Source organism: Lagopus muta, chromosome 10 (assembly GCF_023343835.1).
Source record: "Lagopus muta isolate bLagMut1 chromosome 10, bLagMut1 primary, whole genome shotgun sequence".
Lineage (NCBI taxonomy): Eukaryota > Metazoa > Chordata > Aves > Galliformes > Phasianidae > Lagopus > Lagopus muta.
Window position 1 is genome coordinate 14,629,636 of NC_064442.1, and position 17,817 is coordinate 14,647,452.

At 39.3% G+C, this 17,817-nt stretch overlaps 1 protein-coding gene across 1 annotated transcript in view; it reads right to left on the reverse strand.

The window, feature by feature from the left end:
* Positions 1-17,817, reverse strand: part of MTMR10 (myotubularin related protein 10) — a 36,685-nt gene that overhangs the window by 5,737 nt on the left and 13,131 nt on the right. The window contains exons 4-12 of the mRNA XM_048956411.1: positions 16,242-16,314; positions 13,840-13,982; positions 5,613-5,703; positions 3,052-3,235; positions 2,541-2,628; positions 2,307-2,395; positions 1,017-1,147; positions 840-909; positions 586-656 (exon numbers count right to left, since the gene is read on the reverse strand). Coding sequence (XP_048812368.1) covers positions 586-656; positions 840-909; positions 1,017-1,147; positions 2,307-2,395; positions 2,541-2,628; positions 3,052-3,235; positions 5,613-5,703; positions 13,840-13,982; positions 16,242-16,314 — 940 coding nt within the window. The remainder of the gene's footprint in view (positions 1-585; positions 657-839; positions 910-1,016; positions 1,148-2,306; positions 2,396-2,540; positions 2,629-3,051; positions 3,236-5,612; positions 5,704-13,839; positions 13,983-16,241; positions 16,315-17,817) is intronic.

Sequence of the window (17,817 nt, forward strand, 5' to 3'; positions counted from 1 at the left end):
AAACATGCTGTGCAGGAGGGTAATCGTGTTGAGGGAAAGCTTTAACATGTATTCTACCCTGAAGCAGTTCTTACAAAGCTAATAAACCAAGGTTGACAAGCATGATACACAAGCCGAACATGTCTTGTAAAAATGACAGAAATTACAATGTTTCTGATCTAGAAAGCAGAAAGTTTTTCAGAGAGTTTTCTTCTAGAACGTCTGTTTGCACTGACATTGGTTGCTCTTGTGTAACTGAAGTGCCACAAGCTGGTAAATGAGCCCTCTGAATTACAGTGGTGTTGCTTACACAAGGAATATTAGCCCAGCTTACACAGTACAAAAGTCCACCCTGCAGTTCTGATGCTACCATATCATTATCAGAGCAAAAACAAGAAGGCTCAAAGTGAAATTCCCCTTTGATTCTATGGACTACACTACAGTCCAGAAACATAATAAAATTATCTTCCATTGCAGGTCCTCAAATGCTTAAAATATTTAGAACTGATATGTTCATCACTTATAAAGATTATAGTTTATTTTAAGAAATTGTGTTTGTGTACATTACACCATTCATGCTAAGAATTACAGGCATGGCTGTATTACCTTGTAGAACTACAGAAACGTGCTTACACTCCATCATGTATACGAGCTCAGCAGAATGCTTAAGAAATGACCTAGACAGGGAAAGAAAGTGATATCACAATTAATATTATAGTTTCACACTCTTAAAAAATATTAGTCCTACCTATATTTCCCTAATTTGTTAATTAAAATAGCAAATCCTCAACCGATTCACTTCTTTCTTACACTGTGCAAGTCTTCCACATCTCATGAGCCATTTTATTAATGATACAAACCTGATATACTCTAACCAGCGAGTATTTTCCAATGAGGACAGCCACTTCTCTTCTGTTTCTTCGAAGGGCTCTGCAACAAGGAAAGCAGTAATGCTGCAGAACAACTATCTATTCTCTTATGTCTATTAGAATTGCAGTTCAAGGAAACGACCACCTCAGAAGGACAGCTCAGCTTACCGTTAACACACAGCTGTTTGAGTTTGATGTGAGCAGCCTGGATTTCCTGGATGTTGGGGAGACACTTGTCCAGATCAGATTTGTAGACGTCACTTCTCAGGGGATGGCTTCGAGTTATTGCATTACAAATCCTTAAAGAAGTAAAAATAAAACATTTTATTTAATTACTGGAGAGACAGAGAGAGACAGAGAGAGACAGAGAGAGACAGAGAGAGACAGAGAGAGACAGAGAGAGACAGAGAGAGACAGAGAGAGACAGAGAGAGACAGAGAGAGACAGAGAGAGACAGAGAGAGACAGAGAGAGACAGAGAGAGACAGAGAGAGACAGAGAGAGACAGAGAGAGACAGAGAGAGACAGAGAGAGACAGAGAGAGACAGAGAGAGACAGAGAGAGACAGAGAGAGACAGAGAGAGACAGAGAGAGACAGAGAGAGACAGAGAGAGACAGAGAGAGACAGAGAGAGACAGAGAGAGACAGAGAGAGACCTTAAGAAACATGCCAAACTGCAAAACAGCAAAAACATGTAAAACACATGCTTTGTTAAAAAAGAAAGAACAAGTTCCAGTTTATCTTTAGGAGATGCTTTGCTCCTGCTACAAAGCTGCTGGCTCAAATATTTTCAATACCTGAAGCTACAAAGCAAAAACGGAAGGGTTGAACTTTAAAACACTTTGGGTAAGTGAAAATCTGAGGCAGAGCTGCAGGTTAAACAAGCAGCTCTACGCAATGTTTCATTTTCCACCATTTTTAATAAGACTTACCTGTGCCAAACAAACACAACATGCATCAAGTACATAAAGCCAGGAAATCTGACAGAGTTTCAAAATGGAACTCAAAGCCCCAGCATAACAGATGCAGTGCAACAGCTAAAACAAGCAGCTGTGTGTATTGTGGCACTGCATCTAGAAAACAGTAAATGCTATAAAACAAATCACTTTTGCTGTGGTTCTCTGAAGCAGGTAAGAAATTCTACATAAACTAAGTTTTACTGCAGTATCACCAATATTGATCCAATCCTTCTAACAGTGAATTCTATTGGCTGGAAGACTGGCAATTAAAAAATACACAGCCATTAAACTCAATAAATTATTCAGTTTTCCAGCTGAACCGGACCTTGAACAGAACACATGCCTGGACTATACTCAGAAGACCATTTCTCAAAAGATTTTGCACTGTAACATTAAGAAAAAATATGCTCTGCACTACAGAACACTGCTCTACATTACACACCATTGCCACACACTTTATGCTGTATCTGGTTAAAGAATAACATCAACTAATTGTTTACCTTTGATCAATTCTTCTTTGTTGCAGCACATCCTTGATGTTGGCCATTCTTACAAGGGCACTCCCGTTGGGATGATTCCAGGACCATAACTAATAGACGAAAAACACAAAACAACAACAAAGCATGTTTGTGTTATTCTGTGCATTTTTTTCCTAATGCTCTCTAAGCTATGTTAACTGGCATACATATCTTCTATTTAATGTTGCATAAATAAAGAATGAAGACTTTACTTACTGGCATTCGTCTCCCAATAAAAGAGTGGGAGTAGAGCTTAAGGTCTTGATCCGCTAAGGAAGAAGGGACCACAAAATATTCTGGAAGGCTTGGGAAACAAACACAATACAAAAAGTTACTTTTCCCTAAGTATTTTATCAGCTCTTCTTTTGTTGCAGTGCTGTCTTATCAGCTCTGTTCAACTCTAAAGCATCAGACGTTAATATCGCAGGGCTAACTAGTTGTCATGTGCATCTCCTACATCTATGGCTCAGGTGCATTTGCTTACAATCATGCAGATTTCAGAGGCACAAGAGCATGAAAGAAATAGATGCCAGATTCAATACGTTCTGAAAATACAGCATTCCTACAAAGACAGCATCTGCAGGATCTTCCAGCTAAGGGCTCTCTGCAGGGAGCACAGTGCGGAGTTAAATTAGAGTTGGGTGGGACTGAGACTTAGTCAGAGAGAAAAGACAGCCGAATTGCCTGATTTGCTTCTATGCTTACTTGCATTATAAGAAAAACTTACCAAGTAGATATCATATAACCTTCATTGACTGAACAAACTCTCCACTCTGATGCACCCGTCCTTTTGATTTCTCTATCCCAATCAGAGTAAGTTTCAAACAAAGGTGTCTGCTGACCACTGGCACTGCTGATGCCACCGCCACTGCCTCCACCGCCTCCTGGGTCTACTCCATTCACCTTCTTTGCTAGGAAAAGAAAATTCATCAATGCACATTAAAAAAAAAGACATTTATCTTCCTAATTACAAGACAAATACCAGTACCAGCTTTTACCTATCTTTGCATGAACACAGATCTGTGGCTCAATGACAGCTAAGATGCAAATGCATTTTTTTCCTGTGATGTCAACAGAGAAGTGACATAAAGCTGGTGTGTTGTGCTGCTTGCTAGAAAGCAGAACATGCTAATGGTCAGCAGCAGAGCTTATCTTAAGTGACAAGATGTCTCTCTTCAACATGCTGAAGTCACAGATGTTTTAGAAGCATCTAACCTTTACACACTACCCTTTAATTAACTGTCTTCTGTATGAAGTAAAATACTTGGTACACAATTTCAACAGTTTTTCCTTACAAGTTACCATCTGTATTAATAAAAAAACAAGTGAAGGCTAGGCTAAAAACTGTTTGATAATGTTTTTTAATTTTTAATTTTAATTTTTAAATATGTTACATATGTACATACACATATATATGCACACCTGACCCATCACTTTGTGGGTAGGGACCAAAATGATATGCCCTGCTACTATTACAGAAAATTCTCCTTGCTGGTCATTCTTTAGATGCCAAGGATGCAGTCAGCTGTGTCAAAGGAGACTGCACTCTGTTCCTCAGTACTTGGTAAAGTTATTAAATGAAGGCGAAAGAAGCTGAGACTTTTCCACTAGGAAAACTCCTTTTAAGCATTGTAAAGATGGAAGGAACGATGCAAACTCTGCCCAAGCGAAGCAGAAGTCACTCTACTGTCATTTCAGTGACTGTATCTTCTACCTTCTGCTATCTATCAACTTGAGCACTCAGACTACTTTTTATAATTTCATTCTTTCAGAAGAAAACTACACAGAACTCAGGATGAAGCAGTTGTCCAAACGTACGCAGAGGAATGTTGTAATTACCAGGCGGTTCATGTTAGAATTTCACTGTTTAACAACGGTTAATTATCAAACATATTCTAGGATAAGACGACGTTCAGGTACACCAGGGCAACGCAGGCTCTTTATGTTCCCCTAGCAGCATAATGACAGCATTTCCAGTACCAGGACTGCTGAGAGCAGACAGTCACAGAACACAGCGCTGTAACGGTAGGAGCACAGCCACAGATCCGTGCCACAAACAAACCAGGGGTCACTTTAACATGTGGAGATCTTTCAGTTCATAACAGTAACAATCACCGCCAAGTATTTCAAGCTTTTTCCTCCAGCAACTACAACCAGTTTCTGCCATTCTGATCTGCTGCTTCATAGGAATAACATATTTTACCCACCTCTTGTAATTGTTCCCCTATTTGTTTTTTCCCTATACTGCAAATCGAAGTTTAAGAACAAAATTAAGGCAACTTTGTGGCAGATCACTATTTTGTTCATGCTCTGCTTTAACAGTTCATTGTCCCCTTTTCTGCAAAACGACTTCCTCCCTAGTACCTCATTACACAACCTTAACAACCACCCAAAATTTACCAGGTAAGAAAATATGTCATTATGCGTGCAATATAATCACATGCACATTCATTCTTGTGCATGCACACGGCGGTCATGTAGGCACCTGCATGGAAAATGTCCATTTTTGTACAAATTTGAATGTCTGAGCCTACAGTTCCACAGCATTCAAATTTTGTGACAGGCAGATCAGCGGTTTCTAATCTCAGCTGCTGAGCAAATATTTCAGTACCACAGAACTACGCTGACGGTACTTCTGCTGTTTGGAGGCTTGTAGTGCTAGAACTGATCGTTTTCAGCTGTGTATTGGCTGGGGAACACTAAGCAGTGACCGCACAGCATTACACTAGAAACCAAGTTCCAAAGGCATCTTTTTCAGGCTTACCTAACTGACAGGGTTCAGTTGGAGATTGGCCTTGAGCAGAGAGGGTGTGCTCCAACTCAGCAGGGGTGGTGGAGGTTTTGGGTGGGAAGAACTGCCTAGTAAGCCTCTAGGAAAGAAGGTATGGAGTCCCAAGCTGCACAAATCCTCCTGCAATACCACCAGAAGAGAAACTTATTCCCAAAAGAAGGGCAGCTGAATGAGCCTGCCTGATGGGAGATTAGCTAGGCACCTAGAGTACCAGTAAAGACCCATATGCTGATAGGAGGACCAAAGTGTGAATTGGAAATATGAGTATTCATGCTGACATCGGTAGCTTTGTTTCACACAAGAAATATATTTCTTTTGATTTTGGTACTTAACATCAATCATGGCAACTGACTTGCATCTGAGAGTAAGAGGTTGGCTGCAGGACAGGCCACTTTAATTACCCCGAGGAAGCCTCAAATGCTTTTTGCTGTTGTTTCTGGATAGAAGCCTTACTAAACTTACACATTGTAGAATAATGAAAATATTTTCATACATACCTGGGTTATGATATATTTCCCCAACATACTCGAATGCAAAGAGAAGCTGAAGATCCGTTGGCTGAGAATAATGAGCTATTGCAAGGCACACCTAGGATAGAAACAGTTATTAGTAATACTTATCTACATAGAATTTATTGCCCATGATTATGATAGCACTAACTTTGCAGAGCAAAAGCTAAAACCAGGCCTCAGGCCTACTTCCATACCGATTTGAAGGGAAAACAAGAGGTTGCTTGAAGACTTCTAGGACCTATGCTAATTTCACACTTTATTGTGTTTCAAAATTGTGAAAAGTACTGATGAATGTAAGTAAAAAGCAAATTATTTGGTAATAAAGAACAGCTTTTCTCCCTATGCCACTTGCAAATGAATAATTCACAGTGGGAGATGCTTTCTTGATGTTTGTAGTTTACCAGTTGAATGAGAGGCCGAAGTTTCCCCACCAACCTCCAAACTCAGTAAAAACAGAATTTTCATGTTAGTCCTGTTTGTCAAGGGTGGGGGAACTGCAATTCTTCCCACTCCTCAGCTGTGAGAACTGAAGCAGGAGCCAACTGAAACATATCAACATGTCAGCCTCGCTAAATCTGGCCCAGCCCATATAACTTCAGACTCAGATGGCTCACTTTCATTCACAAAGGAACCTGCCCAGCACTTCTAGCTGCCCGCAGGCTTCACAAGCTCCAACTCCATCTCTGACAATCCAACACAGCAATCAGGTTTGACCAGGCTGAGTCACAGCCCCTGCTCTGGGAAGAGAAATTCATCAGAGATTTCAAATAAGAGGTGCATCCTCACAACTGCAGAGATCAACCTGAGGCACGAGGAGACTTGTCTAAGCTTTCACGTTCTTCCTAATAGCTCAGGACCTGCATATAAGCAATTTGGTTTCTCTCCAAACACATGGTCCTTTTTATTAGGACTCGTCCTGTTAAAACTAAGAATGCAACAGACTGTTTAAGATTAGATACTGGGTATCAAGCAGCCAAATTTTGCTATCTGTTGTTGCTTTATAGGTGGTAAAACCACCAATAAATAAAAGGACTTGAAAAAAAGTAATGCAAAAATTGAACTCAGGAAGAAAAAAAAACCTTTCAAGTACAGTTTTGTGCTGTTATTCTTTACATTTCAGGATTTGATTTCGAGCCTTTAGCTTTGCCCCCTTCCCTCAGGATTTGTTCATTCTACTAGAACGTAGAGGTGAGGCAGGTACCTCACCTCTAAAGACAATAAAGAGGTTATAAAATACAAACTCCACAAATCTCTATGTTCAGATACAGAAACTCAATATGCTCAAATTTTTACTTAGGACAAAGATGCCGTGCAGTCTAAGTTCATACTATCACCAGCTAAAACCTCGTGTCTCCTTTTGCTTCCTTCCTTTCAACTCTGTGACTTTTATACCTGGCACCACGAGCACCATTTATTCACTGCTAAGCCGTCTCAGACATTAATTTTGAACAAGTTTCTGTGCTTCCAAGAAATTTTGTTCTGTTAGTGAAGAAAAGTTGTCTTATTCTGAAGCATATAAAAGAAAAATATTTATATATATAATTATATATATACTATACCAACTGAAGGAATACTACTATTGGCATCACTGTGCAATGGGAAAAGCATCCAGGCTCATTTGTGCAAAGTTCTGCATGGTGAAAGCTTCTGTACATCTACTAGTTGGCATGCAACATGTAAGCAGCATTATGGAACCTTTGCTATGTTTTTGTATTGATGTTGGCTTTTGATGGGTACATTGCCTACAATTTATAAGGCCAGTAGTGACTGCAGACTAACTACAGCTGAATTTTTTTTCCCCACAGATTCGCCAACAAAAAAACTCCTATTGAGCTTTACAACAACAGCTGTTTTGCCTTTTCTCCCCACCACTTTCAGTTTTACGACAGAGCCGCAGTACAAAGCAGAGGACAGGGCATTCTTGAGAAAGGAACAGTGGAAGTGTTACAGGGAAATGGACTACTGGGAAATGCACAGCCACTTATTAGCCAATTTCCAGGATTTGGTAAAGCCATTAATAACTATCAAGAAGTAATTGGAAGCCTTGCATGTTTTAATACACCTTGTAATTTAAAAAGCTGAAGAACTCTAATAAGGCAACAGCAACTCTGTAACATTGGCATTTTCTAATAGACTTTTGCCCATCAGTAACAATGAAGCAAAATGGAAATCCGCATACATCTACATTCTGACTTCCATTGTTTTCATTAACTTTTCATTAGAGCAACTGCTGTTAGAGCCACTCACAATCTTCATTTACGGGCATGAAGGATGAAAGCCTTTTGCTACGCTGATCAGGTTTCAAAGGCTTGAAGATGAACTGAAAGGCATAAAAGGATTCCACTGTGCTGCCAAATAATACAACAGAAATACAGTAAAAACTATTTTTAAAGGCAGAATCTAAGAACTGTCTTTGAAAAAGAAAGCGTGTGTGGCGTGTTAAGAGGGCTCAGCTGAGGGGAGATGAGCACCGAGATCTGCTGCACAGCAAACATGAGGCCATAGCTGTGCTCTTGAGCCCAGCTGCTAAAAAACTTTCCTTTCCTTAGGTGTCCAGACAGTGCTTGCCCAGCTACAGCGTGAGTGAAACAGCCCACCTGTGCACTACAGCTGAGGTTCAAAACCCCATTTCTGTTGCATAAAAAAATAAAATTACTCAGCTCTCACTTTACATCTTAGAAAAAAAAATGAGCAATATACACTAAGCAACATTAAAGACATGCTCATTTTCTTTCCCTTCCTAAACTTGCATAGTAGTTTTATTGTCTGCAAGTTTCAAAGGACAAGTAAATTCCACAGATCTCAACAGATTATTACCATAAGCAGAAAGCTCTTAAATGGGAAAACAAACATGTTTTACAGGAAATGTTCTCATATCAAACTGAAAAATGTTTGGTATTTTTGCCAATTTAAAATTGTGTAAAGCTGAAGATATTTAGGCTCAGTCAAACAAGAGAATAGGCTGCCTGCTGGAAAGTTCATTTATTAAGAACAGTAAACACAATGGGTTTAATTATTTCACTGCACAAAGGCCATTTCCCCGTGTCAGCGCCCTCTGCACAACCCCTTGCTGCACAAAATAAGCGATGCTTACAGGGCAAGGCTTTCCTTCCTTAACAGAAGTTTTACCAGTAAGAGGAGCTTCAAAGCATCATCAATGCTCTTTGGAAAAAAATTCTGAGCACTCACACTGAAGATGTGTTCTGGTAGCACAGCGCTGCATTTCACCTCTTTCCTTACAACAGACCGACCGATGAACCCACGGAAAGCACATTATTTCTCCTTACTACAGCAGTTCCCATTCCCAATAGACATCTGTAATGGAAACTCATGCAACCAGGACTAGATCAAGTCCCACAGAAACACCTTCTGATTTTCCAGGCAGCAAGTCTTCTTGGAACAAGCAGCTTTCAGCTCAAAGACCCTTCAGCCCCAGCCGTCACGCACGCTCTCCTAGCTGCTAAATTACCCACTGCCTAACCCCAAGCACTGCTTTCTTCCCCTTCTGTAGGAGTTCCAGTAGCAGCAATGCATTAATTTGGTTTGTATACAAGTACTCTACATAAGAGGAAATAGTAAAACAACTTCAGAAGCTGAAATAATACATATCAGAACCCTCATTTGCACAAACACGTTTGAAGTCTCAGCACAGGTTACCCAAGCATTCAGACATTAAATATTGTCAAATACTAAAATGCACTGCTATGTTTAAACCACCACTAGATGAACTTACTTTGGGGGAAGAAAAAAAAAAAAAAGCTTTCTTCATCTCTCCAAAAACCATAAGAACATGAAAGTTTTCTCATGTATTCCCAGTTTTCTCATGTATTCCCAGATTCAAGATATTACATTCTAGAATCAGTACAACTGAGATAATAGAGAAGTTTGGGGGTGAAGGAGGAGGAAGACCTTAGGGTCAGGATGATTTGTTCAAAACTCTCATCAGTTTCACATTATTCTTTGCAATCATTAGGAAAAAATGGCACCACTTCATCCCAAATGTTATGACATGTATGAAGGACAGCTGCCACTGCATGGGAAACAAGACTTGGGACAGTTTGCATTCTGTTTTGATCAAGCTGGTGTTTCTGAAACTCATCTCCTACATGTTTTGAAAAGTTCCCTGAAGGAAAAGAGTTGAGGGAGCTCTAGAAGAGAAAGGGAGTCCAAAAATGGATACGCACTTAGGAAACAGGAGATTACAGGGTGTGTGCCACTCTGGTACGTGGCCAAGACTCATTTGTGTGGTAAGGCAGCACACTTTCTATCACAAAACAGATGTAAAGCTTCAACTTCTTAAATATTTTTATATCTTAGTCTAGTGTCAGGTATTGCAGAGCCTGGAAATCAGCAGGTCTTTCCAATTTGACCTGCTGTGATTTCTAAAATAAAATTATTCCTTTTCCTTTAGAGAAGGTGAAATGCTGCTGCTTCCACATTGCCTAACTTCAGACTTCCCCAACTTGCTTCCCCATCCTCCGCTTCCTCCCACACCCAGCTGGCTTTCCTTCCTGTGGAGATCCTACAGTTATTTTAGAGACAAAATGGAAACCAACTGCTACATGGTGAGGAATGCAAGGTTCCACCCCTCAGTCATTTCTTAACTCCTATTTCCCAAATATCCATGGATAAAAATAAGAAAGGAAATATTTACCTGACTGGTTAACGCTGTGACAGTATTTCATTAGCACGAGTTGGCTGCAGCTAATGCTGGGCGTGTGTTTATTAAGGCACATCGAAGGAATGAGTTTTTATACTCCTCCATAATATCTGGCACCTTAATAAGTTAATTCATCTAAATCTGATGTGCTCTCCCACTTTATTTCTGCTTCAATTTGAGAAAGAACTTGGGAAGATCTCCCAGCACTACCTGCATACTTATTTACATATATTTATGTCATTAAATAGATTGTTTATATCTGCTCTGACAGCTTTCAAATTTGGATCATTTCTTCCCCCATTTACTACCCCAATCAGAATACTCTTTATTCCAGTAAGCAGCCTAATTAGCAGGGGTTATTCTCCCTTATGTCCTGTTCTGCAGAGCTAGCTACTTCCTTAGAAACAGATTACACTCTTTGTCAACACCGATTTATGTAACTGAATGCTGATGAGCATTTCCATTGCATTCCAGAAACTCTGCTTGAAGCAACTTAACCATGAAAGTTACGGCCGATTCTCCTTGCAACCATTCCACACGTTTAAAGTTCACCTTTGAAGTAATAATTACCAAGTGTTTTACTTTCAAGCTATTACTGTACCCAATTAAGTTGAATGCACAAATACTCCCACAGTTTGAAGTGTATATTGCAGTAAGGAGGGTTTCATTTTGAACTTGTTTCATTTACACGACGATGCAGTCCTGTACTATTGGGATTTCACTTGGGTAGAGAGAAATCTCCCTGCCCTGATCCGGGTACCTGACAGCATTTCTGCCAAGTCTGCCAGAGGAAGCTATTTATGATTTATAAAGGCCTGGCATGCAGGTCTCCTGCTTTACAGAACAGAGATTGCAATGCCAACTGTAACATCATCTTCTCTTCTGCTTATTTTAAAGCTATAAAGTAGAAAAAGCCTTATAAAAAAAACAAAAACCTGCAAGTCAGAAATACTTCTGACATGATTATAATTAAATTGTAGCCTCCACAACTGTGATTCTAACAGAAAAGCTGAGTTCTGCAGCTTCTTAATACCAGAAACTATAGGAAACATTCATATATCCCATATACAAAATTCTACATTCTTGGTTGGTTGTGGGGTTTTTTGTTTGCTTTTTTACACTCAGGATGTTTTCATATCTAGTTCCAAAATGAGCATGATCACATTTCTGAGGAAAAACAGTTGTGTCTAGCTCACAACTGACAGTAGAGGGGAGAGCAGCTAATGGTCACCTAATGGACACAGCCCTGTAGAGGAAGGGGTTCCAGAAGCCCATTTACAATGATTCCAGGTTTTGGTGCTCCTTACAAAATTTAGGCACGTACCACTATTTCCATGCACACAGCTATCAAATTTCCATGCACAAATAGCAGGATGTAAACATATATTAAGAGGTTCTTCAGTCACACGGGGGGGTCTGACCACCTGTCCTGTTTTCAATCTTTAGGACAGCTTTGGTAACGTGTGCTGTTCGAAAGGCAGGAACAGAAACCAGATAAAAATCTTTCAAGAACGTGGAGCTAGCATGCCATTTAAATGCCACAGAGAACAAAACAATTCCATCCCATATGCTACAGAAGACCATTCTACTTGAGTGAACATCTGAAGCAAAATCTTGATAGAGAAACCAGATCTAAGGACAACTTGCCTTCAGGCAATTATATTTGACTGTTAACAGAATAACATTGTTATGAAAATACTAGATTATGTTAACAGAACTTTACCTCCCTTCAAGTTAAAGTGTGCTCCTGTACTGCACCCAAACACAAAAGCTGCAGCCACCTTCTGCAGGAGTCACAGCTGTAAGTTACATCTGTACACATTTCCTTCCACTCCTCTTTGTGATCACGGCCTGATACTTGCAAATGGGAACTGCCATGTTTTTAGTCACCACCACTACTATTCTTATAAACAGATTCCTTCTGCATCTCCAAAACTATTCTTCTTATCAGTAATCACACTGACCATGTAATTACAAACACATTAAAAAAATGTTTTTATAAAAAGGTGCTGCATTTCCTTATGCAAGAGCAAAATGCAAAACAAGAAGTGTTAATGAGATGCTGAGTTTGTGCTCTCTTTCCCCTCCTCCAGGCTAATTACTCCTCTTAACTGTGACAACCAATCAGAAAGAGTTGCTATAAAGATATTCCAGATAGACTGCTCCTGGGTGACTTCAGAGAAGCTGTAAAAGGGGAACTGACTGCTGAAAGACTGCCAGACATGAAAGGTTATGAACAGCAGACAGGCAGGAATGGAGAACACTAACGAGGAAGAACAGCATGGTTCATAACTAGGCTTCTGCTAATGGATCTCTGTAAAAGTAGAACATGGAGAAGTAATGTATTGGGCATCATTCTGTTGATAAATGCAAACAGACTTATGTCTGGGCAGATGGTACTGAGGATTTACAGGGTTAAGCTCAAACTTTATCCCACTGAGAAGGAGAACTCCACCTCTGAGCAAATTGGGTCATTCCTTACAAAAAGGCTGGTATGCCATGCCTGGCCACAAAGCAGTGCAACAGAGGTGAAAAGAGCTGGAACTGCAACAGCTACGCCAGCATTCCACAGCAAGAAAGCTGGTGAGCCAGCATTACGTAGACTGCTCACCTCTGAGTAGGAGAGACTTATCTGAGCCTTAACAGGTTAAACAATGTTGCAGGATGTTACCGAGACTTATGACAAGTGTTTAAATTGGGGAATACAATTTCTAGTAGTGTACAGAAAGATAATTCCACACCAGAAGGCATGCAGCTCTTAGCCAGGACAGCACTAACAAAGAACACACTTTTTCAAGAGCTCACAGAACTTGTTGTGTTAAACATACAAGAATTACATGTAACATAACATTCTATGTTAACTGTTGAGTCCTGGCCTGACCCACTGATTGAGCACCTGTGGAAAGAACCTGGGAGCACAGGTGAAGGCAATTCAGCTTTGTGACTGGAAGGGGGGGGGGGGAGGAGGCTGGCTGCACATCTCCTAGAACCCATTTAAGGGCTGACTGCCAGAGAGAAGAATCTCTGGTTGGAGATCCTTCCCTCATGGAGTTTTCGCTGTGAGTTGATATCTACAGACATGGGTGAGCACCTTTCTTTGTAACACCATTCCACCACACTTGTCCCTTTGTCACTACAGCTCCTGCATCACCATTTCACCACCATGATCTTCCTGACTGTTACAACAGTACACTCCACACACTAAAGTTTTTACTTTTGGAAAACCTAAGTATCTAACCCATACTGAAATGTAAGTGTCTGTTGCACAATTGCAACATGAAGGAAAGACTTGTTCCTTCACCTGGTGAATTTAACAAGTACAATATCAGATAAAAAATGCAGATTTATCTTATATGAAAAGAAACAGCAGATATGTCACATTACATTTCTTATCTAACCATTTTTATACTAAATCCAGATACTTTCCTGCAATATAATTAGGCTAACTTTCAAATTCTCCCTCTGTGCACTTCTATTATAACAAAACATTACATGTAACACACGCATGCTAGTTCTATCTACACAGCAAGGCTTCATAAAATGACATATTACCTTTTTTGCACTTTCAGGACCTGCTTCATCAAAACGAAATCTGACAATTCGAAAATCTTTGCAATAAATGATTAATTCAGTTGGATTAAATTTAAGTTTCTGGTTGGGACCAAGGACTTTCTGCTTCCTCTTGGTATCATTCACTGTAAAGAAAAGACAAAGTTACTGCACTGTGTTTTTTAAGCACACAAGAAAAGACTGGCTCAAACAGATACAATAGCATTGCTACCAGAACTGCATTTCAAATACTCAGTTTAGGTAAAGCTTGTATATATGCTCTTGTTGAGGAATGTTCTTTCAAATAAGTGGCCGAATTACTGTTTCCCACACAGCCATATTATTTTTATGGATCAACTTCACAAACATGGAATTAATATGCAGTACCTCAAAGAGCAATTTTGGTTCCCTGGCAGTCGATCACATATTCTGCAAGGACCTTCTGATGTACACTAATTAGCAGAGATGCTTTTTCCCTCTCCTTCCATTTGGATGTATAAAAAGAAGTGTCTGAGTTAAGACATAGATGAACTGCTTATTTCTGACATAAAACTAAACAATGTAAGTACAGTAATTTGGCAGGCTGCGTAGACATGCATAGACAGGTTGTCTCTTAGACTGTGCAACTCACCTTCAAATGGAGGAACTAAAGTTTTTTTAAAATAATAATCACTAAAGCCAAAGGGATTTTATTAGTGTTAACTGGGAAAACAGCAGCACACAGCTGCTGAATGATTAATTGCCATGGCTGGCTGTCACAGGTGTCTTCTGGATTAGGCTTCACTAATTCCAGGAAACAAAAAGCAGGATGGATCTATGCACCATGCTCTTTACTATCCTGAGAAAAGCATGAAGAGTTTATGGCTACACAAGGAGCTAACAACTACTAATAATACTGAACAGTGTTATCAATAGCTTACTCTTACTATAACTGAAGTTACTTAGAGCAGGTGGACTAGCAGCTCTTTTCAAGAAAGTCTCTCGCATCTCTCATGCTCTGCTTCTTTTCAGCTACATCTTCCACTTCCCAACCCCTATGTGAAAATCTCAACCAGGAACTCAAAAGCCAAGGGATATAACTGAAAAGAACAACTCCTACTGGCCACTGTATGTGTGTATATACACATACACATATTTAGATATAAGTCAATCAAACAATATACCCTCAGCTATTCAAGCAACCTCTTCTGCAACTTTAGTCAAAGCTCTCTCAATTCTTGTTAAGAAAAGCTTATGCTTTACTGAATTTAGTTAAATCTGCACAATAGAAGAACAAAGACTCATTCCTTTAAATGTGCAACAAGAAATACTATTATTCCCCTCTAAAGAACTTCAAATTTTCATGGAAAAGCCAAACAAAGGGGTACAAGATAATTTCTATCATTCTTGTAATGAAACTGCCAATGTTAGGCTATTTGAAAGTTTACCCTGGGGAAAGATGAAGAAAAGAGTAGCATACAACCTGCCAGACCTCAAGTTTCAAAATAAAATCTATCAGTAGTCTCCATCTGGGAGCAAAACGCCATAGAATAGAGGACATAATTATTAGATCATTCAAAGATACTGGCTCTTTCCCCCTATTTAGCAGAACATATTATGTGAGTGTCTGCAACAGATGCTAAACAATAAGGCTGCAGCACTACTGTAACATAAGCATCTCTCCATAGAACGCAGTCATTAACAGATGTTTTCAGTTTTGAAACTGCTGCCTATTGAAAAAGGGCAGTAAGTGTGGCCAGCCCAAGACCATACAGAAGGCCAGCAGCATCTCTTCATTCAAAAACAGCATTTCTTCATAATGTTCCTTCTCAGGCACAAATTCATCTTTTCTTTGCAATTAAAAACTCCTTCTAGAGTGGAAATGGATTACTGAATGACTTCAGGCAACAAAAGCTTATCTACAAGCAATTATTTAAACTGCATACAGTCAAAAACAAGTATTCAGCAGCCCTAGCTGTAACAGCAATACAACAATTGATTACTTGTGAAATTCTTCAGTTAAAAGATGGAAAATGTTCTTTTTATCTTAGCCTATTGGATCCACCTGATCAAAAACTGCTTCTTCAGAATGAAGCATAGTTTTTTCTTCAGATTAAGATGACTACTGCCATTTGTAGATTTTGAGGACTGCTGGCTACTAACCTGGCTAAAAGTTAGACAATATTTACACAGAAGAAATTCACATGCTCAAAAACAAAAAAAAAACATTATCAAAATCTGTACTGCAGTAACAGGTGTGTATCACAGAACAAGTGCTGATCTGTTATTGTGCTCATGTTTAGTACCAATATTGGTGGGCCTTGAATTGGGTATTTAAGTGCCAACGATTGTGCATAACCTAACCAGCAGTTAGCAGCTATGAACTAACTAAGCACAATGACAGGCTTTAACTCTTTTAGACATACCTGTGACAATCTGCTCAATGCATGTCAGAGGAACATCATGTTCACCCAGAAGAAGATTTTTGTAATGGAATTTCTGAAACACATGAACTCATAGTCATCAATTGCAGCTCTGCAGTTCTCAAGCAGATACACAACTTCGAAGAAACAACAATAAAAAAAAATCAGGCACACCTAGACTTTCCTCACATGTAGCACCCTTGGCTATTCACAAGCAACTGAAAATACTGAAACTAGCTTTCTTGTGTTGGGGAATGCATGCCAAACAGTTTGCAAGAGCCAGTGGAGTATGCAAAAAGCCTCATGATTTGTATTTTTAGCCTTAAGATTTGCTGGCAAAAATTCAGCGTAATCTGAAGCATAAAGTTCATACATATATATTTAAAAAAATAAACAGCTACTGTAGTTGACTATTACTCTATTATTGTAAATCATAAGAAAGCAAAAAATATGAACTCAGCTTTCATGAGGACAAACACAAAGCTTTATTTTCCTATAACAAATAGAACTAGAAGAGTTTAAATATTAAGAATTCCTCCTCAATGCTAGTACAAATTCCCCAGTACAGACGATTCTGAGCATTCTGAGTTCACCTTCCTTACAGTACACTGCATGTGGCCACTTACTCCTTTCACATAAAACAAAAACAGTAAGAATCTCAGCCCTACTTGGTGAATAACCAGAGCAGGAAAATACAATTGAACAATAACAACCTTAACTGCACTTACTTACCTCCAACATGCACATAAAACAGTGGCTATTCAATTGACACTTGCTTTTAGAGGAACAAGTAACATCATCTACTTTTGCTCCTTAGAACAAAGGCATAACCAGCCAAATGCCAATAAGATTTGCCAACTGCTTCATGACCAAAAACATATTTTTGTCATGCTGAAAATGTAAGTTTTTGAAGTAGCTTTCGTCAAACACAGGGCTCCTGAGAAAGTGCCTGTGTACTTTTGGAGCTTTATACCTGCACAGTTAATGCAGCATTCCTTTGAAAGCTGCAAAAGAAATACAAGACAACTCCACTGAAAATAACACACAGCTCACAATTTGGATTTCCAAACACCACTGTATGCTGTGCTGTTCAAAGAAAACCCATTAAGATTTTGAATTTCACACTCCTGCTCTGACAAAGGCTTGGTTTCCTTCTTTTTGCTGTTGCCTCAGCTAAGATGAAAACTTATTTCACAGTTACTTTGTCCTCCTTTCACTAATCCCAATAAAAGCTGAACACATTAAAGGTTTTGCTGATTGACACTTGTGTAAAAAAAGGAACATTCTCAGTTCTCCTCCTCAAGGAGGAACAAGTCTTTATATAATTCCTGCTTCACCTTTTATAAAACCACTTCTCCATGAAGCCTGAATAAACAGAATTAAATAGAGCAGGCTGTAATTCCACCCCAAACTTGCTCCGTTCTTATATTCTTGAGTCAGGAATGGAATAGCAAAGCATTCAGAACAGGACAGTTTAACCACATTGTTCAGCTTGCTTTATGTCAGAAGGGATCATAACTATATCAGCTATGAGACAGGCTTTTTTCCCTAATAAAATCCATTTTATCTATTGCATTTG